Source organism: Cynocephalus volans, chromosome 11 (genome assembly GCF_027409185.1).
Source record: "Cynocephalus volans isolate mCynVol1 chromosome 11, mCynVol1.pri, whole genome shotgun sequence".
NCBI classification, from domain to species: domain Eukaryota; kingdom Metazoa; phylum Chordata; class Mammalia; order Dermoptera; family Cynocephalidae; genus Cynocephalus; species Cynocephalus volans.
Window position 1 is genome coordinate 44122558 of NC_084470.1, and position 26266 is coordinate 44148823.

Genomic DNA, 26266 nt, shown 5'->3' on the forward strand with positions numbered 1-26266 from the left:
TGAATTTAAAAACGTGTTCTCTCCTATAACCCAAACCACATAGCCTATAGCGAATTGCCAGAACAAATGACTCTCACATTGCACACGAATAATGAGAGAAAAATTATTAACCCAGACGGCCATTCTATACTAGCTTACTAACCTGATCTTATTTGAGAATAACAGGAACCCATGGAGAGTGAAGTATGACGCTGGTCACCTCCCACCCAGGAAGTTCCTTGATGATGATCTGAAACACTCAGGCATATCTGCATGTCCCCGCGTGGTCACCGTGAATCAGCTTTCCACCACAGACCCCTATAAAACACTTTGGCAAACCTGGAGAGGCAAAGATGGTCTTTGAGACACAAGTCCACCATTTCCCGGGGCTGCTGGCTTCCTGATTAAAGGCTACCTTTCCTTATACCAACTTTTGTCTCTCAATTATTGGCTATTGAGCAGTGAGCAAACAGACCTTTGGGGTCTCAGTAACACTTAGAAGTGGAGTGCTGCTGCTGCCATAACACACAGCAGTGGCTTTGGGATTGGGCAACAGACAGAGGTCAGAAAGGCCTCCAGGAGGGTGGTAGTGCAGGTAGGTAGGTGAGGATTTAAAAGAAGCAAGGAAAATGTTACTTGAAGAGAGGAAAGGGGACTCCAGTTATGCAGGAAAGTTTGGCAGCACTGTTGCCATTGCCTCCTGTAGTGTAGAAAATGGAGTGTGCTTCATGAACTAGTGACCTCACTAAGGAGATTTCTACGCTGAGTTTCCAAAGTGCTGCCTGGGTTCTTCTACCTGGCTGGCTAGTAGCACCTCTGTATTAGTCCATTTTTTTGTGTTGCTATATCAGAATACCCAAGACAGTAATTTATAAAGAGGTTTATTTGGCTTACAATTCTGGGATAGCTGTGTCTGGTGCACTCATTAGGCTACTTCTCTTCATGGCAGAAAGCGGCAGGCAGCCAGTGGGTGTAAGGAGATCACATACTGAAAGAGAGCAAGAGAGAGGGGAGGTGCCAGGGTCCTTTTAACAACCACCTCTTGTGGGAACTAACAGATGGAGAATTCATACACCTCCTCCAATCCCTCCAGGGCATTAAGCTAGTCATGGGGGATCCATCTCCACAATCCAAACACCTCCCACTAGGCTCTACCTCCCAACACTGCCACATTGGGGATCAGATTTCTTTTTTTTTTTTTTTTTTTGTCTTTTTTGTGACCGGCACTCAGCCAGTGAGTGCACCAGCCGGCCATTCCTATATAGGATCCGAACCCGCGGCGGGAGCGTCGCCGTGCTCCCAGCGCAGCACTCTCCCGAGTGCGCCATGGGCCCGACCCGGGGATCAGATTTCAACATGAGCTTTGGGGGGGACAAACATATCCAAACTACATCAACCTCTTTCTACCATGATGCATGCATCAGTCATGTTGGAGATACTACCTCCGTGCAGGGAATTATATACACCTTATGGCTCCTTCAGGCTCCCAAAGTGACACTGCATAACCCTTAGTCTTCCAGGCTGCTCAACCCTCTTAGCTAAGGTGGCACACAGAAGGCTAACGTCATCAGCACTGCTGTCTTAGACAACCAGTAGTGGGACTGGCAGAAGACCAGCTATCTCAAAACTGGAAACCAGATCTCTCATTCCTGCCAATTGTGGTTCGTTGGGCTTTCCTCACTCTTCTGTACTGTAGCTTCTCCTCTCCCGTGTGATTTTCATTATCTACACAAAAATGTTCATAATACGTGCAAAATGTATAATGAATAACCAACCCTTCCCTCCACCATAACCATAATCTTGCATTTTGTGTTTATTTTTTTCTTGTTTTCCTCTGTAATAAGGCTGCACTCTAACCAACTGAGCTAACCAGCCAGCCCTGTTTTCCTCTATGGTTTCAGTATATATGCATCCCCAGTGATACGCTGAATTTTGCTTGTTTCTGAACTAACAGAAATGGGATGATAGTGTATGCATTCTCCTGCAACTTGCTTTATTCTTTGAACATCATGGTCAAGAGTTTTACCTGTTTGGGTTTTTTTCTTAATCTTTGTAATTAGTCTATAAAACAAATGACCAGTCACTATGTCTATTCTGGCACAATGTGTTGTGCATGTTAGGTAATCAATAAACACCGCAGGGCCATGCTGGGCAGGATATGCCCACAGAATAGCCAGGCATCTCATTATCATGCAGGTGTAGTTATAACATTCAGGAATAAGAGTTTCCTGATGAGGTATAAAACTTTTAGGCAAAGGCTAAAAGTGAGTCATTTGATGTAAATCTTTGCAATGCTTGTATACTACCAAAGTAGCTGACTTCATTATTCAGTGTGGCAAATGCATTTTGTTACACAAATGCAAAGAGAGTTAATTAAGCTTGACTAGTTCATCTTTCCCATCATCCCTGCATCTATCTTTGCATTAGCACAAATAATTGAGAACAAACCATCAGAGAACGAATGGACAGAATGCTCTGCCTAACCAGCCCCCTTTGAGCATTTCCTACGTAAATATCATAGGTAACAGATAAATCTTTCATTCGATGTAAGGATGAGAACAAAAATAACAGTTAACCTTCTTGGCATCAAACTAATAGGCCTGATATTTTTCTAGGTACCACAGTATTTGTTTCTTCAGCCAGCCTCCACTGCTGTTTTACCTCTCCGGTTCTCATTCTTGGCTGCCTTTTGCAACCTACCTCTTGAACTTTAAAAAATTCTGATGACTGCCTCCAACGCTGGGAGATTCTAATGTAATTGGTCTGGGCTGGTGCCTGGGTATGGGGATTTTTTTAAAGATCCAATGACTAATATGCAGCGGAGTTCGAGAACCACTGGTTTAAACTACTTTGTCTTCCTCTGACAGTGTCTAGCACAGTGCCTGGTGGAGACTGACGCTCAGAATGAATAACAATGTTCTATTTATCAGAGTCTCTGAGTTACAAACACAAACAAACCAAAAATAGGGACAAGTCAGGCCCTGGGCAAAGACAAGGTGAAGGCAAGTCCTGCCACATAAATAGGTGAGGGTGGAACCCCACGCATCCAAGTTTTTATCTTGACTCTAACTAGAAAAGGTGTCAACCCTTAGGGCCGGCCTGTGGCTCACTCGGGAGAGTGCGGTGCTGATAACACCCAGGCCACGGGTTCGGATCCTATATTGGGATGACTGGTTAGCTCAATGGTTGAGCGTGGTGCTGACAACACCAAGCCAAGGGTTAAGATTCCCTCACCAGTCATCTTTAAAAAAAAAAAAAGGAAAAGAAAAGGTGTCAACCCTTAAGTGCAGGTACTGTCCAGCCAGGTTTTCTTCCTTTTTTTTTTTTTGGCAGCCGCTGGGTAGGGGGATCCAAACCTTTAACCTTGGTGTTATAACACTGTACTCTAACCAACTGAGCTAACGGCCCAGCTCCAGCCAAGTTCTGAAGGCCTCAGAAGATCTGAGTTCACTAAGAAGTTCGGGGGTTCCAGGATGTGTCTTGTTCGTACAAGGGAGGCAGAGGCCGAAAGGGCAGGTGTGGGCACTTCCAGCTCTGGCCCAAGACTGGTCGACATTAGAGTCAACCTAGGGGTCTCTACGCTCCAAACTGCAGTGTGGCAGCTCTTCTCGTGCACGGAAAGGGAGCGTGTAGGGGACGCCACCACGAGCTGGCTCAGGCCAGCTCTGCCCGGGAGCGTGGAATGCATCCCCAGGCGCAGTGACCCGGGCCTGCACTTGGCGTGGCGGGAGCAGCTGTGCAGGGGAAGCTGTGCAGGGGAAGCTGTGCAGGGGCGCGCAGAGTCGGGGCATGTGGACTACACGTCCCGACATGCCTCGGGCAGGGGCGGTGCGGTGCCGGAGCCACGCTCGCTCCGGGAGGCCTGAGGGCCAAGCGTGCGCAGTGGTTCTTGGGAGTGGCGGGGCGGGTCCTCCCGGGTTGTCAACTGTGGCCCGGGGCGCCCGGGCGGGGGTGGCCGCGGCCATTGGCGGAGAGGCAGGCGGGGCGGGGCCGCCGCGAGCCGCTGCGGGCAAGGCTGAGAGGGTGTAGGTAGGCGGCTGGCGGGAGACGCACGGCTCGGGCTGCTGCATTTCGGCCTGGCCATGGCAGCGGCGCCCCTGAGAGTGTGCATCGTGGGCTCGGGGAACTGGTGAGCGGCGGCGGGCCGGCGGGGCGGGCTCCGCCTCCAGGAAGCCCCTCTACCCGGCGGGCTGGGGCCTCGCGCCCCCGCCGCGGCGTGGGCACCGGGCGCCGCGCGCAGGGAGGCAGGGCGGGCGACCTCGGGGCCAGGCTGGGCACCGCGTTTCTAGAGTGGCCGCGCCGAGGGTCTCGCCTGGGAGACGCTGGGCCCGCGGGGGGCCGCGCGGAGAGGACGTCGCGCACTCGCGGCCACCTGTCTGCGCCCTCTGCACCGCGCGGCCAGCGCACGGAGGCCACCTGCTCGCCACGCCCGGGTGCTTTGCGCAACATCCCAAGGGCGTTCTCCATTCTCCATGGCCGATCGCTGAGGTCGAGGAATTGGAGGAGGCTCGAGCATTCTTACTGTAGTTTCGGCGTTGGGGAAACCGAGATAGGGCTACAGGGCTCTTGCTACCAGCATCGCCAGCGCTGCCCTTCAAGGTGCCCGTCTCGTACCCGCGTCTGATATATCCAGTATCTTAGTAACGTTGTATCAGAAAGAAAGTCCAAGTTTCAACAGGCCGCGCTCCCAGAGGCGTTGAGAATTCTCTAGGGAGATGTTTGCGAAGCTTGCATGTCCTCTAGACTTTATTTGATTTTAACATTTATAAACACTTTGTGGCAGGCGCTTTTCTAAGCACTTGGCAAGTGTCAGCTCTTTTAGAACTCTGTATCACACTTACAGTGGGATTCAGTGGTGTGTTGGGGGGAATGTAGAGGAGTAGGGGAGCAGGGGGAAAGAAGGAGGTGGAATATAGCTTTTGGTGTTTTCAAGCTTTTTTCTGTTGCTGTGCACGTTTTCCCACACCCGAGGGACTCATACAGAATAGTTATGCTTCTGTTTACCTGTGTTTTTCTGTGGCCTGACATGCATCACAGTTGAGGCTTCTAGGATTGCTGCAACAGTTGGTACTCTTCTTACTTGGTCTTAGTCTTACTCCTTTAAGATGTGGTCCAGAAAGTATCTCATGGAGGAAATCTTACCTGGTTCTCCACTTTTCCATCCCAGTGAGGCCAGTGACCTCTTCCTGTGCCCCTTTTGCTGACCTCTATCACTGCATTGTAATGACATTTGATTGTTTCACCCCTTCCCACCCAGCTTCTGAGAACAGCATCTATCCTAGTGCCTGGCATACTCCTATGTTAAATAAATAGACAAATGTCTGAAAACTAATTTTTAAAACTGTAATCAGGGCTGGCTGGTTAGCTCAGTTCGTTAGAGTGCAGTGTTATAACACCAAGGTGAAGGGTTCAGATCCCTATACTGTCCAGCGGCCAAAAAAAACCCACCTGCAATTATATTTAATTAGGTAATACATTCATGTTGTTTAAAAACCGTAAGATACCCAAACAGTGAAACATCTTCCATCCACATTTACTCCCCCAGGTACAAATGGAGGAAAACCCAGTGTTACTAATTTCTTTTGTACTTTCTGTAGAAATTCCATCAGATGCAAGTGAATGTTTACATATATTCCTGTCCCCCTCTGCCCTGCAAATACTAGTAGGGTAGTATGTACTTTTCTGTAAGCTGCTTTTTTCAACCAAAACTGAAATGTTTTTCCCAACATTTAATGGAGTTGGTTCCTGTCTGCTGCGGAGCTTCATTTGGACTTTCAGATTGGCTTTGCCAGTTCGATCCCAAGGTCACTTAAGTGAAGTGTCAGCTGCCTGTTTGGCTATGCCACTAGAAAAGCATCCATTTAGCACATGTTCTTTTAATGTTAGTTTTCTCTTCTGTAAAAATTCTACAGATGACAGCCCATTTTCCTAATTTGCAAGGTGCAGAAGTAGCACAGCTTTGTCACACTTGGTTTAGGCCTGGAGCAAGAGTAGTGAAGTGTACCTCCCACCCCCTCCCACCAGGATTTGGCTGCCTGCCCATGGCTTCTTCACTCTGATGTACTTGACTGTTTTCTTGGCCCACTCCAGCCCAGGGAAATGGAGAAGCACTTGGCCAGTGCCACTGAAGCTGAGCAATTGAGAAATGTGCTGATGGTTTGGGCTGGCTGCCTGGTTCCATTAATTATGGGTTCAGACAGGAACAGATGTTGGCTTCTCTGCCACTGCCTTGTGGGCTCAGCCACTCCAGTCCTACAGAGAGGATGCTGACCTCTCCAGAGAGGTTCAGGAACTCGGGAACTGAAAACAACATGGAGAGGCCCCAAAGGCTGATCTCTGGGTGATCAGCTCTGGTTAGTAGACTTTCGAGAGTGTGCCCCGTGTAGATACTGCAGTCTTATCAGGGATACTGACACAGCTGGACACGTCCCTGCCCTTAAGCAACTTACCTTCAGGTCTGAGATAGGTAAGGGCTTGGAAGATAAGATCAAATGTAATATAAAGTGGGGGCTAGTGGGTTAGCTCACTTGTTTAGAGAGAGTTGCTGATAACCCCAAGGTCAAGGGTTTGTATCCCGATACCATCAGCTGCTAAAAAAAGAAAAGTAATACAAAGTGTAATAGAGGATTGTCTGTCACAAGATAAGAACAGTATTTCTTAAAATGTAGTCCAAAGACTACCTGCCTCAGAATTACCACTGAAGCTAGACTTGCTGACTCATTCATATTCCCTGAGTGTGGGACAGATTTTTCACTAAGATCTTTAGCCTTTTGCCAGTTTAAAAACAGAGATGGACCTACCTTGCAAATGTTGTTTTCACCTCAGGAATGTAAAATTGCTTAAGCAATATTTACATTTGGGACTTTGAAGCAGTTCAGGGCCCTTATGTAAATAAAGGTGTTGTCACCTGTAAGCTCACAGCTTAAAGGTATAAGCTATGACCCTTACGCTGAGTTTCCAGAATACTGAATCTAGCTGGCTTGCCAGGGAGCTTCAGCCACAAAAGATGTGGGTGGGAAAGTAAACGGGTTGTGTAAAAATGTGCCCTTGTCTCGTCCTTTGGGAACCTCCTTCTGATAGGTCAAAGAGACCAAAAAAGGGGCCCTCCTGCATCCAGCTGAGCCCTGCTGTGCTGCCCACTGCTGGGGTTGCAGGGAGGGACTTCCTAACCCACATGACTTTTCATGGCCCTGTGATTTGTGACTTGGTAAAACAAAAGATTTCAGATTCCTCTATAGATGAAACAGTTTCTCTACCAACACTTTGGGAACATCACCAAGACAGTACAAGATAAAGTTCTAAAATTTCAGGGCTGTTTTTACTCTGTGGTATGGACCATATGTTCAGAAACATCCCCAACCTTCTCTGGAGGCAGAGTGGTACAGTGGTGTCCGGAGGGGCTTGGGCATCTGACTCCCTGAATTTCCGTCCTGATTCCCTACTTGTCAGTTCCAAGGTCTTGGGCAGACTACTTCTCTGTAAGAATCATTGCTTATAATATTGGCACCTGCTGTCTAGGATTATGTTTAGGGTTAAATGAGGTGATCCGGGGAGAGTGCATGGTAACTAGCACTCAGTAAATGGCAGCTGCAATTATCATTATTAGTTTCATCATCCTGGACCAGAGCTGTCATTAAGTCACAAAATGGACCGGGTTGGAGCTTGGCCAATGAGTAGAGGCAGAAGATGGGAGAGAAGACCAAAAACAAAAGACAAAAAAACCCCCACCAAAACAAGAGTGACTGATACACAGCTGGACAAGTTTTCTTTGGAGATGCCTTATTTCTTGCCCTTGTTTTGTTTTTTGTTTTTGTTGTTAGGGACCTTGTTATCAGCACCACACTCTTGCCCTTGTTTTCACATTTTCTCTGGGACTCAAGGTCAGGGAGAGCTTTGGGCCTCTTTGCACTGACATGCCTAAGCTGGCATGTCACTGTTGTTGCTGTCTGTATAACCGGCTGAATGCAGGGCTCTGGCCCTTTATGCACCTTTGGCACCTTTTGTCTGTGCTGCTCATTTTCCGTTGTGATTTTTCTTACACCAAGAGCTCAGAAACAATTTGAGCGACTGTAATTTAGCTCCTCTATGGTCAGAAATAATCCCTTCCCTGTGGACAGGTGGCACTGACAGACCTGTGCTTTGGAAGCTGGTGGGAGAGTTTAATGATAGGATGTCTTAGAGCTGAACTGGGAAAAGATTCAGAGTTCCCTTGTGTGCTAGGGTGAGAAAGCTTACACAATTAAAAAAAAAAAGTAATATTTAATCACCTGTTTCCATCACCTCCCTCACTTGATCAGCATAAAAATCATGAGTACTATTCTAGGAATGAGTCAGGAATTCTCAGTTTTCATATCTTAACATTTCATTTCTTAACCCTCACCTCTTTATTCTTCCCTTCCACTTCCCCAACTAAGAGGAATAATAAAAATAACAGCTACCACTCATTGATCATTTTCTTTTCTTTTTCTCTTTTCTTTTTCGGCAGCTGGCTAGTGTGGCAATCCGAACCCTTGACCTTGGTGTTATAACACCGCACTGTAAGCAGCCAAGCTAACAGGCCAGGCCTATTTGATCATTTTCTGTGTTTCGGGTACTTGTGTTACTTCACTTAAACCTTATAACAACCAGCATCAAGGGTTTAGATCCTTCTACTGGCCAGCAGGAAAAAAAAAACAAAAACCTTATAACAAACCTCTGTGGTACTATTTTTATACCGATTTTAGATGATATAGTTGAAACTTAAAGAAAATTTGCTCAAGGTCAGGTCAACAGTCAGTAAGGTGGAGTTGAAACTCAGAACCTTCTAACTGCAAAGACTATGTTTCTATAAATTCTTACCATTTTCAGTGAGAAGCATACTTTTACTTGAGGACAAATATTATTGTCATAAAAATGTTGAGTATGTACCCTCCCAATGACAGTCTAATCTAACTAATATTCCACTTATGAGAAGTAAAATTGAAATGAGGCCTTAAAAGTCATCATGTTCAGTTTCCCTCCAAAGCAGTTACCTCTTCTGCACCTGCAGACATGGCAGATGATCATAGTTTACTATTTTTAAGGCAACTGATCTAAAATTAATCTAGCAGATTAATTGTTAGAAAAAAATCTTATCTCTGAGCTAAAAATCTGTCACCTACAACTTTTACCTATTAATCTCAGAGCAACATCTAGATGAGCCCACTCTTTTCTAAGACATATCCCTTTCCATACAAAAGTCACATGTCCACTAAATTTTCTCTGTGACAGGCCAAGTGGTGTCCATAAGTCTCTCAACAGTTGTAAGTGGGCATTGGTCTCTGGGGTCCTCACTATCCAGATCACCCTTCTCCTCTGTCTTCTCTCTTCCCCCACCCCCATGCTTGATGATGTCAAGAACTAAGCTCAGTGTGCTAGAAGTCATCTGGGCTCCCTTAAGGTTATACTGGTGGCACTTTGCTGTCATTCTGCTTTGCAGCTCAGTCCCTTCCACAGTAGGGAGCAGGGAACTGAATTAATTATGTATTGCTGTCTAATAACCTACTCTGAAAATTAATGGCTTCAAACAGCAGTCATTTATTAGCTCATGATTCTGGGGCTCAACAATTTGGGCTGACTAACCTGGGCAGGTCTTCTACTGGTCTAGCCTGGGCTCACCCATATGGCTGTGGTCAGTTGGTGGGTTGGCGGGGACTCTTGGTTCTGGATGGCCTTCTTCACCTGTCTGGCAGTTAGCAGGTAGCAGGGTGACAGGAGTGACTGGGCCACATGTCTCCCATCCTTCAGCAGGCCAGCTTGGACTTCCTTACCTGGTAGCTGATTTCCAGCAAGAGCAAGAGAAGGCAAACCTTAATGAGCTTAATCAGTACTTTTCAAGCTTTTGTGTGAATTAGGCCAGATGCTTTTCCAGTCTGTGAATTCAGGAGATTCATAGTCTAATTCTTAATCTCCTAATCAGGAGATTCATTATTCTGAGATTAACAGGTAAAGCTTTAAACTCTTCATTATTCTGAGATTAACAGGTAAAGCTTTAAACTCTTTTTGACTTTCAACTAACTGACATACAGTTTACATCAAGAACCAGGACTATGCACATATGTCTGGAAACAAATGTTTCACAGTAGCAAATGTTACTGTGGGTGAAGAACTCTATCTTTTCTCCTCTGTTTTATTTACTTTAGTATCTGCATAATCCTCATTTTGAGAAACACTGTCCTAGATAGCAAAACAGTTTCTTATTCTCATCACTACAGCCAGAGTGCCTCTCTGGGTGCATGTGTATGCCTAAGAAGATTGCATCCTCATTATTTGGATGGTCTACCCGGTTTTTCCGGCATTGACAAAGGGAAGTGGTTTGCGTGGGTTATAGGCTACAAAGGACCAAGGACTAGAATTTGTGTTTCTCCAGCCCTGGAGAACGACAACTCTGACCTATGTCCCTAACACTGGTTTTCTGGACAGAAATATCCCCAGGATGAAATGAGTAATTCATGTAGCTACCCCAGCTTGATGGAAATATCTTCAAACATTTAAACTTTTATCTAAGATTAGATTGAAACTTTATAACTTGGGTTTCTTGGATGGATCCACCAGTTATAGAAAGTGCCTTACATAGACTGGACTCCTTGGTTCTCACCCTTATGGATTGTCTGTTGAGATTCTGCATGTGCAAATACTTTGAAAACTGTAAAATGTTATATAAATGTTAGAAATTGTTATGGATAAATTTTCTTTATCACATATAACTAGGTGACCGCACATTCACATTTGCCTGGGTCAGTGGTTTTATACTTGTCCCAGTCTAACTGTTAATAGCATATCCTTTTATTCCCCAAAAGATCTTGTTTTAAACAATAAATATTATGGTAACCTGCTTGTAATGAACTCTTGTGATATTGGGTAATGGGATTCTGATCCTCACAACGAAGACCAGCAATGATGGCAAATTTAGATTTCATCTCAAGTGCTGACTAGTTGATAGGTAGTGGCTGCATAGAGTTCTGTGTTAAGAAGGATTCTGAGGAAGAGAGTAGCTTTGACAGAAAAGGGTGCTAGGGTCCACGATGGCAAGCTGAGGGTAGGGTAGGTATTGGGATAGAGAGTGGCAGCATCTTTGCTACATTAGCTTGGACTAGTTTACAACTACCAAATTTAATAATACTAATATTTAATTTGCTGCTACTTGGACTATAATTACTTCTATTGAAGTAGAGCCCATCTGTGAGGTCCTGCCTGACACAGACAGCTCATGCTCAGCTTTGGCCCACAGCTGCACAAACATCAGATTCACTAGTAAGGACTAACACTGTTGAGCCCTTACCATAGGCCAAGCATTCCAAGCACTTAATACATAAAGTGTATCACAGTTAATCCTCATAGTACAAGGTATTGTCATCATCCTACTTTAATAGATGAAGAGTCTGAAGCATGCAAAGGTTAGCTCCAAGTTACACAGCTACTAAGTGGTGGTGTAGTTGGAACTTCTCTGCCCTCCTACCCACACGAAATGTGGTTATTGGAACTAAAATTGAAATGTCAGTTAATTGACTACCACAGTGGGCAGTGGAGCTCTCCATACTGCTTTTCTCGCTTTTTCGTTTAACTGTGTCTTGAAGATCTTTCCATATCTTCATAGAGAACTTCATTTTTTCTTGTTGTTGTATAGTGTTCCTGGATATCAGTCCCCTCTTGATGGACATTCGGGTGTTTGTATTCTTTTGCTGTTACTAGCAGTTCTGCAGTGAATAACCTTATACTCATCCATCTGCAAATATAGTCAGTTCTCCATATTGTGGGTTCTCCATATGTGTGGATTCAGCGAACCACAGATAACAAATATTTGGGGGAAAAATTGCTTTTGTACTGAATATGTGCATACTTTTTTTCCTTGTCATTATTCCCTAAACAATACAATGCAAAAACTATTTACATAGCATTTACATTGTATTAGGTATTATAAGTACTCTAGCGACCATTTAATAAAGTATGTGGGAGGATGTGCATAGGATATATGCAAATATTGTGCCATTTTATGTAAGGGATTTGAATATCCGTGGATTTTGATATCACTGGAGGTCCTGGAACAAATCCCCCAGGAATACTGAGGGATGACTCTATGTCTGCAGAAGCTATAACTATTAACAGTACATGAGAAGTGATATAGTTGTGATTTCTTATTTCATTTTTCACTTTGTAATAAGCAAGTGTATTAGGAAGGTGATGGGTGGCATCCAGCTGTAGAGGGGATAGAAATATGAGCAGAAAAGAGGTTTCTTTGCTCTGGATTCCTCGGCACGTCCTGGGTAGAGCTCAGGTTTGAAAGCTGAGACTTCGCATCTTTGGGACTGGTGGATGTTTGGAAATAGTTTCTAGTGATTCTCACAGGGCAGGTGTGTATAGTCTTTAAATTATTGTGTCAATAATTTAAAGAGAGAGCAGGTACCAAGTGCTGTTAGAATTTGTACTACATGGTTCTTTTCTACTATTAATAGATGGGCCTACAGGATGTGTTTATCCGAAAAGCTTGGGCTAGGATGTAAGAATATGCTTGTTTGATGTACTGGGGACAGGTTGATTTTCTGCCATCCTTGCTCGAGAGTGATGGTCTTTGAAGGCAATATGTAAGGTTTAGACATTCTCTGGGACCCTCTGCATTGCTTTCCTGAGTTGGGGGTAGGGAAGGGTCTTCTGCTACCTATGCCCTTGATTCTAATATGAATTCATCACTGACCATTCCCCCATTTACTCTGGTGAACATTTTTTCCATGGTGTGTGGGGTCAATAGCATGGCTGACCATGTTATGGATAGATATTATAGAACACGCTAGTAGAGGTGTGGCTCACCCAAAACTGCTCCTACTTGGCTGCTCTGAAAAAAGATGGAAAGAAGTATTGGCTAAAGTGAGGTTTAGGGAGGGCTTGCCAGTTAGCTCAGTTGGTTAGAGTGTGATGCTGATAACACCAAGGTCCAGGGTTCCATCCCTGTACCAGCCAGCAACAAAAAAAAAAAAAAAAAAAAAAAAGAAGTGGAGCTTAGGGAGTATCTATGGATTTTTTTTTTTTTTTTTTTTTTTTAATAAAAAGACTACCGGTAAGGGGATCTTAACCCTTGAGTTGGTGTTGTCAGCACCATGCTCAGCCAGTGAGCGAACCGGCCATCCCTATATAGGATCCGAACCCGTGGCCTTGGTGTTATCAGCACCACACTCTCCCGAGTGAGCCATGGGCCGGCCCAGTATCTATGGATTTGTACCTACACTAGTTTCTATTTTCCAGTTGGCTAACAGGCCTTGGGACCTGCTAAAACTTGTCTGCTTTGGATTTGGGGGTCTATTAAAATATCTGAAAAGATGGGAATGATTTATAATCAGAATCAAAGCGAACTTAAATAATACATGTAAAATTTGGAAAATATAGAAAAATATGAAGAGTACAATAACATACGCTTGTAATTTTACCAACAAGAAAGTGATGTATTCATTCAACAATATTTATTGAGTATCTACTATATCAACACTTCTTTAATGTGCATGTGAATCTCTTGGGGACCGTGTTACAGATTCTGATTCAACAGTTCTTGGGGAGGGCCTAAGGTTCAGCATTTCCAACAAGCTCCCAGGGATGCTTTGGTTGCTGGTACATGAACCACATTTTGAGTGGAACTTGACCTCGTACTGGTACTATACTAGTTCTTGTGTGTTTTCTTGCAATTGTGTATGTTTGTTTTCTAGCTGTGGTAAAATACATATAATATAACAATTCCTCCTTCCACTCTCCCCTCAGTCCCTGGCAACCACCCTTCTACTTTTCTGTATTTATGAATTGGACTACTCTAGGCATTTCATGTTAAGTGGAATCATATGTTATCTGCCCTTGTATGTTTGGCTTATTTCACTTAACATAATGTTTTCAAGATTCATCCATGTTGTAGCATGTGTCAAAATTTCCTTTTTAAGGCTGAATAATATTCTGTTGCTTTGCGTTGCTTCGCCCCCCACGGATTTGTCACCCCACTTCCCCTGGGTGACGGAGATGAAAGGATTACTCAAAACCCATCTTTAAGGGCCGAGCCCGTGGCGCACTTGGTAGAGTGCTGCGCTGGCAGCGCGGCGACGCTCCCGCCGCGGGTTCGGATCCTATATAGGACTGACCAGTGCACTCACTGGCTGAGTGCCGGTCACGAAAAAACGACAAAAAAAAAAAACAAAAAACCATCTTTACTGAGAGGTGAGAGGCCCCGAAGTGGTTAATCTCCTGGAACCCTCAAGAGAGAGGCATTCCTTCCTTGGGAAATTAACGCCAAATTGGGGTTCTCTTCCTGCATTTATTTTTCAGACCAGGAAGTTACAGGAAGAGAACAAAGGTGGGGTTATAGTTTAACAGTATAGGCTGGTAACTTTCAGTGAAACAAGCCAGATGACATTCCAGTAAGGCAATTTAAGTGGTCCTGTCAACAACAGTTTGATCTTAGCAAACATTCCTTCTTAACAGCAATTTCTCAGTATCTTTTTTTTTTTTTTGTCTTCTTTTTATTTCGTGACCGGCACTCAGCCAGTGAGTGCACCGGCCATTCCCATATAGGATCCGAACCTGTGGCGGGAGCGTCGCCGCGCTCCCAGCGCCACGGGCTCGGCCCTCTCAGTATCTTTACAAAACAATCAGTAACTACTATGTCTTTGAGCCAGCAACCTGCTGTGCCACAATCCTTATCTTGCAACAGAGACTTATGCCTGAGAGAAATTTCCTGTCCTTGCAAGGTCGATATTTGAAAATGCAAGGCTTTGGAAAACCAGGCCCTGTGAAGTACATATGCTTTTTAGTATATTCCACAATATTCATTGTATGTACATTTCTTTTCTTTTCTTTTTTTTAAAAAACGACCGGTAAGAGGATCTTAACCCTTGACTTGGTGTTGTCAGCACCACACTTTCCTAAGTGGGCCCCAGGCTGGCCCTTGTATGTATATTTCTTTGTACGTACAATCTATGTACATTTTGTTTATCCATTGATTTGTAGATAGACACGGGTTTGTCCATTCATTTGTAGATGGACACGGGTTGCTTCTACCTTTTGACTATAGTAAGTAATGCTGCTATAAACATGGATGTACAAATATCTGTTGGAGTTCCTGCTTTCAGTTCTTTTGGGTACCCAGAAGTGGAATTGCTGGATCATATAGTAGCTCTATTTTTTATTTTTTTAGGAGCTGCCATACTATTTCCCACAACGGCTATAGCATTTTACAGTCTCACCAACAGTACACAAGGGTTCCAATTTCTCTATGTCTTCATCAACACTTGTTATTTTATGTGTTTTTGATAGTAGCCATCCTAGTGGGTGTGAGGTGCTATGTGTTTGTTAATTGCAAATGAGCACATGGCATGTACAATTTTACCTCCTGCTGCTTGTTAAATGTATCATTTTATTGGAAGCATTTTCCTCAGTGGTGAATTTTGATAGAAAGCCTTTTTCGGAGTTTTCCCCCTCCTTTTCTTTGAGTTGTTCACATTGATCTTTTTTCCTCTGTGGTTTCTTTGATTTTAAGCTCAGAAAGCCTTCCTATTCAGAGATCAAATAAACATTCACCTAGTTGAATCTATTTTTAAAATACTTTATCTTTTACATTTGCATCTAATACTCTGGCGTTTGATGGTACTTGAAAAGCCCTTTAACTGCAAAGATTTATACAAAATGTTAACATGGTTCTCCCTGGGTGGTAATATTATTCATAATTGTTTTCTCTTCTGCCATGTATTGCTTTGATGAGTGAAAAGGTAGATGTTATTTAAACCACAATTGACCACCCTCTTGCACATGGGACCATAGCCTGGATCAGCTCTGGGAGAGATGGGGGCATGGAATATGCAGAGTCTGGCTGCAGCCTTGATAAATCTTCTCCTAGACCTCAGTTACCTCCTTGGTAAACAGAGGGATGGGCTGTAGGGTCTTCTGGCCTCAAATGATTCTGCGCCCCATGAAGGAGCATGAGCCACTGCAACTCTGTGGAGTTTGGGCCTGAACTGATAGGTGCCTATTACTTGGCTGATGTAGCATGTCCCCAGCCTGATTATAATGACACCTTTTAGAGAGGAAGGGGTGAGAAGCCCATCACAGAAAGTGAGTGCTCATGGGTTAGCTGGGGACATTTTGACTATCTGGAGGTTAGACAGGGCAGTAGAGCAGAGTGCGGCCTGGGGTGTGAATCTCTGTTCTTCCATGAACCAGGGCCTCAGTGTCTTCATGTAAAAATGTGGGTAGTAATATTAGAACAGATAATGTGGTTAAGGTATTTGAAACAGTGCCTGAGGGGCTGGGCAGTCAGCTCAGTTGGTTGGACCGTGGTGCTGATAACACCAAGGTCCAGGGTTCCCCCTCCCTAACCCCCGCAAAAAGAAAAACGGTGCCTGACACCTGGTAGGCACCAGATCACTGCTGTGTCTGCCCTCCCTGCCCCTGTCTTACCTCTCTACCCCTGCCCTCTCTCTACCTCCCTCCTTCCTCTGCCTCTCCTGCCCCTCTTCCCTTCAGTCACCTCATCTTCTCTTTTTCCCTCAACTTCTCTCCTCCCCTTCTCTTATTCCCTCTCCCTTCACCTTTTCCCTCCTCCCTGGAAGTGCAGGTTCTAGATAGCAGTGCCTCTTGTTTGTCACAGCCTCTTACTGACCTTTGCTCCAGTGGCCCTCCTGCCAGGAAGGCTCCCCAGCCCCCTCCCCAGGTAAGGCCCATTCAGCCATCAGAGTTCAACCCTAGCCACACTTCAACATAGCCAAGTGTCAACATTGGTCACCTTGACGAAGTTACGTTTCTTTGTGTGCTTGCTGGAACAGTGTCGGTCTCTATTCACTAGTCTCCAAGTGCCATGAGGGCAGGGACTTGCCAGCTTTTATTCCCTTGTTTCCCCTGCACCCAGCATGGTGTCTGTACTTCTTGGGTGATCAATGGCAAAAATAAATTAGCAGAAAGTGAAGGCTTTGGAAATGGACAGATCTGGGTTTGAACTGCTGACTCTACGTGAAGAGCATGACTTTGGGTAACATAGGTATGTCTCTAAGCCTCAATTTCTTCATCTGTAAAATGGGGATATTGTGCACCTCTCTTGTGGGCTGCTATAAAGATTAAATAAGATCTCATATCAAGTAACCCCCCCTCCCAAGTGCCATTTAAGTTTCGTTTGCATGGCATTGCAGAAGTTGTGAATTAGTATATATTTTGAGGCCTAAGACTTAAGACAATTCATGATTTCATGGGTAATGTGACTTTTATACATCTGTGTAAAGACCCAGGACTGGCATCTGCTGCAGACCCGAGTCCCTCCTAATTCTGCCACTATCTGATTACTGACTTTTACTCCAGGGACTTTCCTTCTGCCTAGAAGGCTGCCCAACCCCTTCCCCAGGAAGGCCCACCTGGGGGCCATACCTGGTTGTAGAATGTAAGGTCACAGTGACTCTGAGCCTCATGTGTCTCAATCTGCAAGATGAAGAGTTGGGATGGGATTAAACTGCCATTATGCAGGCATCACCCTTATGGCTTTGGTTCTTTCTGTAATATTATTTGCTTTCTATACTTTCTTTAAAGTTTACCTTAAAAGAAAATTTTGTATCACTATAATAAATATCACAAGTAGAAGGCAACAAAACAAAACCCAGAAGAATGAAAACAAAGTAGTGTTATAAAATTCTTTTTTTCTTTTTTGTTTAAAGATGACTGGTAAGGGGATCTCAGCTCTTGACTTGATGTTGTCAGCACCACTCTCTCCTCAGTGAGCTAGCCAGCCATCCCTATATAGGGATCCCAACCCGTGACCTTGGTGTTACCAGCACCACACTCTCCCAAGTGAGCCACAGGCTGGCCCTAGTGTTATAAAATTCTTACCAGGTATTCCTGCCTGCCAACACTCAGAGCCTGAAGCCTCTTCATACTTTGTGAAGGGAAATTAGCACGCACTATAGATGGTAATAATATACTAGCACTCAGATGAGACATTCTGCACTCTCAGAAGGACCACGGGGGGTGAAAAGGGCACAAGTTGACCCAGTGTCATTTGGTGCTGTGTGTGTGGGTAGCACTCAGGCATTGGGGGTCCCCTTGGTACCCATTCCTCACTTCCTGGATTCAGTCAATAGACCTGCTAGGGACTTAAAAGTCATCTGCCCCACCTGTCATTTTGTAGATGGATGAGCTGGGCCAGACGTGGAAATGGCTGCACATGCTCTTGACCCAGAGATATTAAAAGATCCGTGCCTGACTGTGCTTGTACAGTATCACAACAACCTGCTAAAACGTGAGGAGATCCACCGGCATGGCCCAACCATGACCAATCACACAGAAACCACCTTTGTACACTATACTCAGTACATTTATTTTAAGCTCAGTTCTAATATATCTATGCATGTTTTTGGACTCACCCTCTGCTGGCCAGTCACATTTTTTTAGACCAGGGTATGTCACTTACAAGTAGACTCTGGTCCCTTCAAAACACTCAGATTCCTCCAGAACTCTCCTGTTGGTCTATTAGATCCACAGGGAAAGTGAAGTTGCTCCTTCACATTGGTCAGAAGAGGTAACACATGTAACAAACACCTCTAGTACCATTTCAGAGCCATGAAGGAGTTTTGGGTATGGATTATACTTTCTGAGTTTTTCTTTTTTGTGGGGGGGGTGGTGGCTGGCTGGTACAGGGATCTGAACCCTTGACCTTTGTGTGACAACACCAGGGTCTAACCAACTGAACTAACCGGCCAGCCCCTTTTTGAGTTTTTATAAATGACAGATAAAGGTGGACTGCAAAGAAAACATTTAGTCATACATGAGATTGTACCCAAATAGGTTAAAACATAAAAAAATACAGTGTTTTAAATTCTAGTGTCAAAAAAAACAGATTGTGCAAGTTATTTAGAAAGAACAAGACTAGGCCTCAAAGGCACTGGGATCTTTTGCTCCTCTCCTTTCTAGATTAATCCTTGAATTGAATTCAACAGTCCTTCCCCCAACCCTGATACCAAACCCCACCCCCATCCCTGAGTGGCAGATCCAATAGCTTCATCCAGAATTACTTGGAGTTACTTTTAGTAGCCTCAAAAATGCCATATTGGTGCATCCATCGGTTGTTGCTACCGAACAGCCATCGTCCCCCAACTCATCTGCTTAAAATAAGCACTTATTCTGCTTACAAGTCTTTGGATCAGCTGGGTGGGTCTTGGCCTGGCTGGGCTCACTTGTGGGTCTGCTGTTATCGGAGTGTTGGGCGGGAAGCTCTGCTGTGTCTGAGACTTCTCATGTGTGAGAAATGCCCTCACTGTCCAATGCCAAAGGATGGACATGGAGACACAAGGTATGGCGAAGTGAGACTTCAATGGCAGTCTTGCAAGATCCGGTGTCTGATGAACCAGGCACACCCCGAATGGTTACATCAAGCAATTTATTCCCTAGTGCGCAAGTCCCTCTCCCAGTTTCTCATTGACTGAGTACTATGGAGTGTACAATCTTCCCGAACATCGCGTAAGTTTTATTACTTCCTTATAAGGCATTTATTGTCCCCTTTCCTCTGGTGGAAAGAAGTGGGCTCAGGACAAGTCTGCGAGAAAGGCCTGCCAGAAGTCCTGAGGAGGAAGAAGAACCAGGAAGTGGAAAGAACAAGGTGACCAGCCACCATCTTGAGAAGTCACCCTTGAGAAAGTGTACTTCCAGGGGTTATCACACCACAAGTTAGTCAAGCAACCCTTGCTAAGCCATTCTTGAAAATGAATCACTTAGGCTATGTTCCCACATCATGGATCAGGATGGAATGCAGTTGGGTCCTCTGTGTTAAAGTCCACCACAGGTTACTCTGCTAACCACATGTCCCTCTTTTTCCTCCAGCTCTTAACTGCACACAGAATTGTGAATCTTTTTGCCTTGTTCATCTCCGAGGGAGTGGTAAACTTTTGAGAGCGAAGAACCCATGGTCTTTTCTCTACATCACCAGCATCTAGCCCAGTGCTTTGTGAGCCCAAATGTAGTGCTCAGTAAATATTTGATGACTGAGATAAATGAGTAAATGAATGATTACAGTTATTGATGAAACCCAAGAGGAGGCAAAATGAGGTCTCGATGGCCTCACAGGAGTAAATACCATAACTGGAATTTCCCTTATTTTTGACCTCTCGTTTTAAGCCCCATTGAACCACAAAGGATGTACAGACATGGTCTGGTTTTTTTTTTGTTTGTTTGGCAGCTGGCCAGTAGGGGGATCCAAACCCTTGACCTTCGTGTTATAACACCACTCTCTAATCAACGGACCTAATCTGCTAGCCCGGGCTTAGTTCTTAACAGTACCAATGTTCATTAAATTTTTCTTAACTCATTTCAGCAAATACTACAGGTTTGCCACTGGTTGCAAATGGTTGGCTTCCCCTAGAGGTGGTTGTAAACGAAGTGAGATTATGGGGAGGGGTTGTCTTGGTTCTTATTTTTCCACTTGATTTACTAAACTTGTGTTCCTAGTGTCTTACTGATCCCCATCAGTTGATGCTCAGTCCCCCAGAATCACATTTGCTCTATTTGACCTTGTGTAAAAGTTTCTTTACTCCAGGGAACACTGTGAGCTGGAACTGCTCTCTCCCTATGAGGATGCAAGCAGCTGTTTCCAAGATTAGAATAAAGGTGATAGGGGATTCCTGGCCTCCTTTCTACAATGTGTCAGGAGGAGAATTGGATTAGTGGGTATTTATCTATTAAGCTGTCCTGCTGGCATAGAATAAGAATTTCACAGGGACAGCTGCATAGCCTTGATATTTTCAGCTATTCTGTTGTGAGGGACAAGGGCATCACAGTTCTAGATCACTGTGCAGAGTAGCGCTTCTCAGCCCTGGCTGTGCACTGAAGCACTGGGGAGCTTGAAAAACTACAGGGGCCTGATCCCACTCTAGGGTGCTGATTTCATTGGTCTCCAGTGTGGCCTGGGACTCAGGATTTTTAAATCTCCTTAGTAATTTTAGTGTGCAGCCAAAGTTGAAAACCACTGGTTTAATTTATCCATTCTATCTCAGGAAAGGGAAAATAATTACAATCTGTGTTGGAATTGTTTGAATTTTCTTGGTTGTTAAAGCACAAAGGTTTATATGCTGGGATGAATTAGAGTTGTGTTAGAATAACCAAGATGAGCACAGGTGCCTGGGCCAACCACCTCTGCTGCAGCGATGATCTGCAGACCTGCCTGGCTGTCTGGAGGACTGACACTAACTAGTTCAGGGTTCATTCTGTCCCCTGTAGGAAAGCCTATGGGAGACTGATCCTTTACAAGAACATGTTTGCTGAATGGAGATGCAGAAAAAAGGGAGTTTGGGGGCTAGAGCCACTGGATGCCTGCTTGGTGGTGGGGAGGAAGGGGTGCAGACTACACAGGGCCCTGGGCCCTGCCTCCTTCCATTGTTGTGTCCACAGTCCACCCAGGTTCTTGTCTTTTTCTGTTCCAATTCTCCCTTGGCCTGTTGCAGTTTATCAGAACACAGTTTATTTTACAGTAGCTACATTTTATTTCCTTATTGCTTTGTAGGTAGATTTCTTTTCTGCCTGTGAGACTTTCTTCCAAGATAGTTTGATTCTTACTAGTTTCAAGGGGTGGTGCTTTTTGACCTTGTATCCAATTTTTGTGCAGTTCTGCTTTCCTGATCACAGGGGTCATATTTACAGGTGAAAACCACTAAGTTTCAAATGTCTTGAGGCTGATACACATCACATCTTGAGTAAGCTCAGTGATTGAATTAGAATCAGAACGCAAGCCTTCTAAATTTTAATTGAATGTTTTTTCTCTCCTGCCTGAGTGAGTTTAATTTTTTTCTTTTTCACGGTTTCTTTTGCAGGGGTTCAGCTATTGCAAAAATAATTGGCAATAATGTCAAGAAACTTCAGAAGTTTGCCTCCACAGTCAAGATGTGGGTCTTTGAAGAAACAGTAAATGGGAGAAAACTGACAGATATCATAAATAATGACCATGAAAATGTAAAATATCTCCCTGGACACAAGCTGCCAGAAAATGTGGTAAGACTTGGGGGTGAAAAATACATGTGGTTCATTCTGCAAGTTGTGGTCAGCGAGCATCGCTTGGGACTTGGAAGTGGGAAAGGTACTTCCCTGTTCCCTGGTTCCTTTCTACCACCAATTTTTTGGTTGGTTTTGGTTTTCCTGACTCTCAAAATGGGCTTTGTATTAGTTTGCTAGGGCTGCCGTAACAAAGTGCCACAGACTGGGTGGCTTAAACAGAAATTTCTTTCTTTTTTCTGGTGGCTGGCCAGTATGGGGATCTGAACCCTTCACCTTAGTGTTTTCAGCACCTCACAGTAAACAGTTGAATTAACCGTCCAGCCCCAGAAATTTATTTTCTTACAATTCTGGAGGCTCCAAATCTGACAGCAAGGTGTTGGCAGCGTTGGTTTGCTGACTGAAATTAAGGCTGTTGAGGCAGAAATAATTTTGTAAAGTTTACTGGGAGCCAAATGTGAGGATGGATCCGGGAAACACCATCTAGTACAAAGATGTGCTCCAAAGTGTATTACAAATAACAAAGGCTTTATAAACAGAAAAGGCTGAAGAAAGCAGAAACAAAGATCAAAAAGTGGATTGGTCATTTCAAAGCTACTTTCCTTTTTTTTTTTTTTTTTTTCTTAAAAGATGACCTGTAAGGGGATCTCAACCCTTGGCTTGGTGTTGTCAACACCACGCGCAGCCAGTGAGCCAACCAGCCATCCCTATATAAAATCCGAACCCATGGCCTTGGTGTTATCAGCACTGCACTCTCCCGAGTGAGCCACGGGCCCGGCCCAAAGCTACTTTCCTTGTAAGGTGGGGACCAGAGATGACAGAACAGAGAAAAATTAACTGATTAACATTGGTTACTTCAGGCTATCCTTTTTGCATAAGGATTAAAGCAGAGGGAACTTCATTATCATGCCTATTGAAAATTTAAGCTAGCCTGTTTGGGAAATTGGCTGTTCTTTCTCCTGATTTCTCAAATGGTCAGACCACAGCCTAAGTGATAGTGGAACTTAGCAGGGGTGACTCCGTTTGGTTTTTAGTCTGGTCCGTTGGGGCCTGGTGCAGGAACTTACTCCAAAACAGTGGCCTCTGATAATTTTTGTTTTTTTCTGGGTCCTCTCTCTTTGGCTTGTGGATGGCTGTTTTCTCTCTGTGTCTTCACGTGACCTTTCCTGTGTGTGTGTCTGTTATAATCTCTTCTTATAAGGACAGCAGTCATACTGGGTTAGGGCCCACCCCAATGACCTTATTTTAAGTTCATTACCTTTTTAAAGATGCTATTTCCAAATACAGTCACATTCTGAGGTGCTGGAGGTTAGGACTTCGAAGTATGAATTTGGAGTTGGGGACACAGTACAGCCCATAACAGCCTTCTTCCCTGGCATTCAAAGTTCTGGTCACATCAGAGCTGGAACTAACAACCTTGCCTTCAGCGGCTCATGTTCCCCAAGTAGCTCCCGATACACCCTGTAGGGAAAATATAGGAAAATGGTCAGGGCTCCCTCAGATGTTCAGAATCTTGCCAAATATTTAATGTAAATATGCATGTGTGTCCAGGTGTTCTTTGTTGTCTAATGTAATTGCGTATGTGCACCCACGTGTTCTGGGTTATCAGACTTAAGTATAAGGGACCAGTGGCTCTGACAGGGCCCCTCCACCTCCTGGGATGCCCCGGGGGGGCCACGGGGAGGACTGAGCTCCTGTCTTCTGCCAATGGCTCTCAGGATCTTTCCTAATTAACTAGTGTGGACCTGCATGTTAGGGGTGTGGTGACCGCTGGCATGTGAGGGGTCTGTGACCCAGTTTGTACAACAGGTTTGAGGAGTCTGTGGGCCTTAACCCCTAGACCAGACAATACAAATGGGAAACTTAGTGTAACTAAAATAATGAAACATTTTGGCTTTAGTTATGAATTGCCTAGTCATACAATTGGCTACTTCAGCAAGATTCTAACAATGGCCGTAACCTGACAATTAGCGAAGCTATTGCTGTAGCAAGACACACCCTTTCTAAGTGTATGTGATTCTGATCAGCTTGCTGGGACAGCTAATGCACTGGTCTTTAATTAAAATCAGAGTCAAGGCCTAAATTACGGAAGACAGAGGAAAATGGGAAATTATTTTTTATTTATTTTTTATTTTTTTTAAGATGACCGGTAAGGGGATCTTAACCCTTGACTTGGTGTTGTGAGCACCACGCTCACCCAGTGAGCGAACCGGTCATCCGTATATGGGATCCGAACCCGGGGCCTTGGTGTTATCAGCACCGTACTCTCCCGAGTGAGCCACGGGCCGGCCCGAAAATGGGAAATTATAAGACTGACAGTTTAAAATTCAAGCTTATTAGATCTGGGAGAGAAAAATATAGGTTATTGCCTGACTTGTGGGGGAAGAAAGCAATGAGCATAGGGAGTGAAAGGAGGTAGTCTGTTGCTGTCTGAGTGGAATTTATGAACTTCCTCTGCCAGATTCACCCCTTGATGGCTTTCTATCATAGCCTGTTTGAAAACCAGACAGTTATGGCTGCCTGATTCCTATGGTTAACCTGAGAAACTCTTCTCCTTTGTAAATGAAATACCCTTTACTACATATATTCTCTCACCAAACCTTTATGAGCATGTATAGTATATGCAAAGCCTGGCGATGGGTGCTGGGGACAGAAAGAGGAGTAATACAACTACTTTCCTCAAGGAGTTGAACAGGGGAGACCGATTTGTAAACCAATAAACGTAGGGAAGTTGGAGATGCAAAGGCCTAGCTTACTGACGATTGTTATTGTCTTTTAGTTACAGTGTTGCTTCGTATCAAGCACTATCCTCTCGGTAACTCTCTTAAGGTTGATACTATTGGTTCTCCCATTATGATGGTGATTCTGATAGTCCAAGGGAGGAAACCACAGCTCAGAGAGGCTCATGAGCTTGCCCCAGGTCCCATAGCTAGGGACTAGAGGTAGGATTTGATTCCTGGTGGACACATCCCTGAGCCTGCTGAATCTGTGGCTTCTAGACAATAGTGACTTTCTTCTCTGTGTCACTGGACTAGGGCGAGCCAGCATTTCCCTGCAGTTATTCTTGGTGCTGTTGGTGGGGGTAGGAAGGATCTTGGGCTGTGAGCTTGAAAGTTAAGTTGTCCAAATACCTGATGGCAGGATAAAAGGGCAGCTCTTCCTGCTGCAACAGAAGGCCTCTGGAGTCATCTAATCCACCCAAACTCTTTGGAGCTCCACTTGCCTCATTTTTATCAGAATTGATTGTCCCTTCCCTTCTGTAATGATATGCTTCATAAATGTGTTCCTCCCACTCTGCTTTGTGCCAGTCCCTCATGTGCCTGTCTCTTCCTCCATCTACCTCAAGCATGTGGCTCTGACTTCTTAGTTCTTTGTTTACCCACAGTACCTAGCACGGTGCTTTTCCTGCAGTCAGAACTCAAGCAGTGCTAGGAGAGGTGAATCTGCCAAATGGTTCTATGAAGCTGGAGCCTGTGTTGTGAACAGGGCGAGTGGGAGGGAAGGAATTGACATAGAGGAGTTGGTACCATCACCACTGAGAGCCGGGCCCCAGACAGATTGACTCCACCACCCATCCCAGGTCCCAGGTGTGGACAGAGGGGAGAGAGAAAGGAAAAGTGCACTTCAGGTCCCTACTGATGTCTAAAGCCTTGTAGGTTCCTGAAAATTCCATTCTCTGGAATGGACATTTGTGAAGGCCTTTTGCTGTTATGGACAGTGCTCCTAGGAATGACCGTGCATGTCCTTGGATTGGAATCCCAGGGTCATAGGGAATGCACAGTTTGTAATATTACCGCATCACACAAATGGTTTCCAAAGTAGTTGCACCAATCTACACTCCCCCAGCAGTGTTTGAGAATTCATGTAGTTGCACATCCTTTCCAGTGCTTAGTGGAGGATATTGAAAATGTTTTGTTTCCTTGCCGAGGGTATTGGAAATGTGTTATTTCTTAAGCTGGTGGAAGGTACACAGGTTTTTTTTTTCATTCTTTATACTTTCTGTATGTCTGATGTTTTAAAATTCAGGGACAGTAAAATGTGCTGGTGAAGGACACGCACCTGGGTGGGAGTCACGGGGTCTGGGCTCAAATACCCCCTGAGTGATCGTGGGCAGGGGACTTCACCTTGATCAGCCCCAGTCTCCTTGTGTGGTAAGATGTGTTGTTAGGAATACCTCACTCATAGGGTTTTTGTGAGGAATAAATGAAATGATCCACATAAATTGCTTAGCTCTGAGTATTAGTCTCTTTCTGTTGCTTATAATGGGATACCTGAAACTTGGTAATTC

The 26266-nt window shown here is 44.6% G+C and overlaps 1 protein-coding gene across 1 annotated transcript in view; it reads left to right on the top strand.

The window, feature by feature from the left end:
• Window positions 1-3966: 3966 nt before the first annotated feature.
• GPD1L (glycerol-3-phosphate dehydrogenase 1 like) overlaps window positions 3967-26266 on the top strand; it is a 68705-nt gene continuing 46405 nt past the window's right edge. Inside the window, exons 1-2 of the mRNA XM_063115044.1 lie at window positions 3967-4108; window positions 21801-21978. Of these exons, the coding sequence (XP_062971114.1) occupies window positions 4062-4108; window positions 21801-21978 (225 nt within the window). The 5' untranslated portion in view covers window positions 3967-4061. The remainder of the gene's footprint in view (window positions 4109-21800; window positions 21979-26266) is intronic.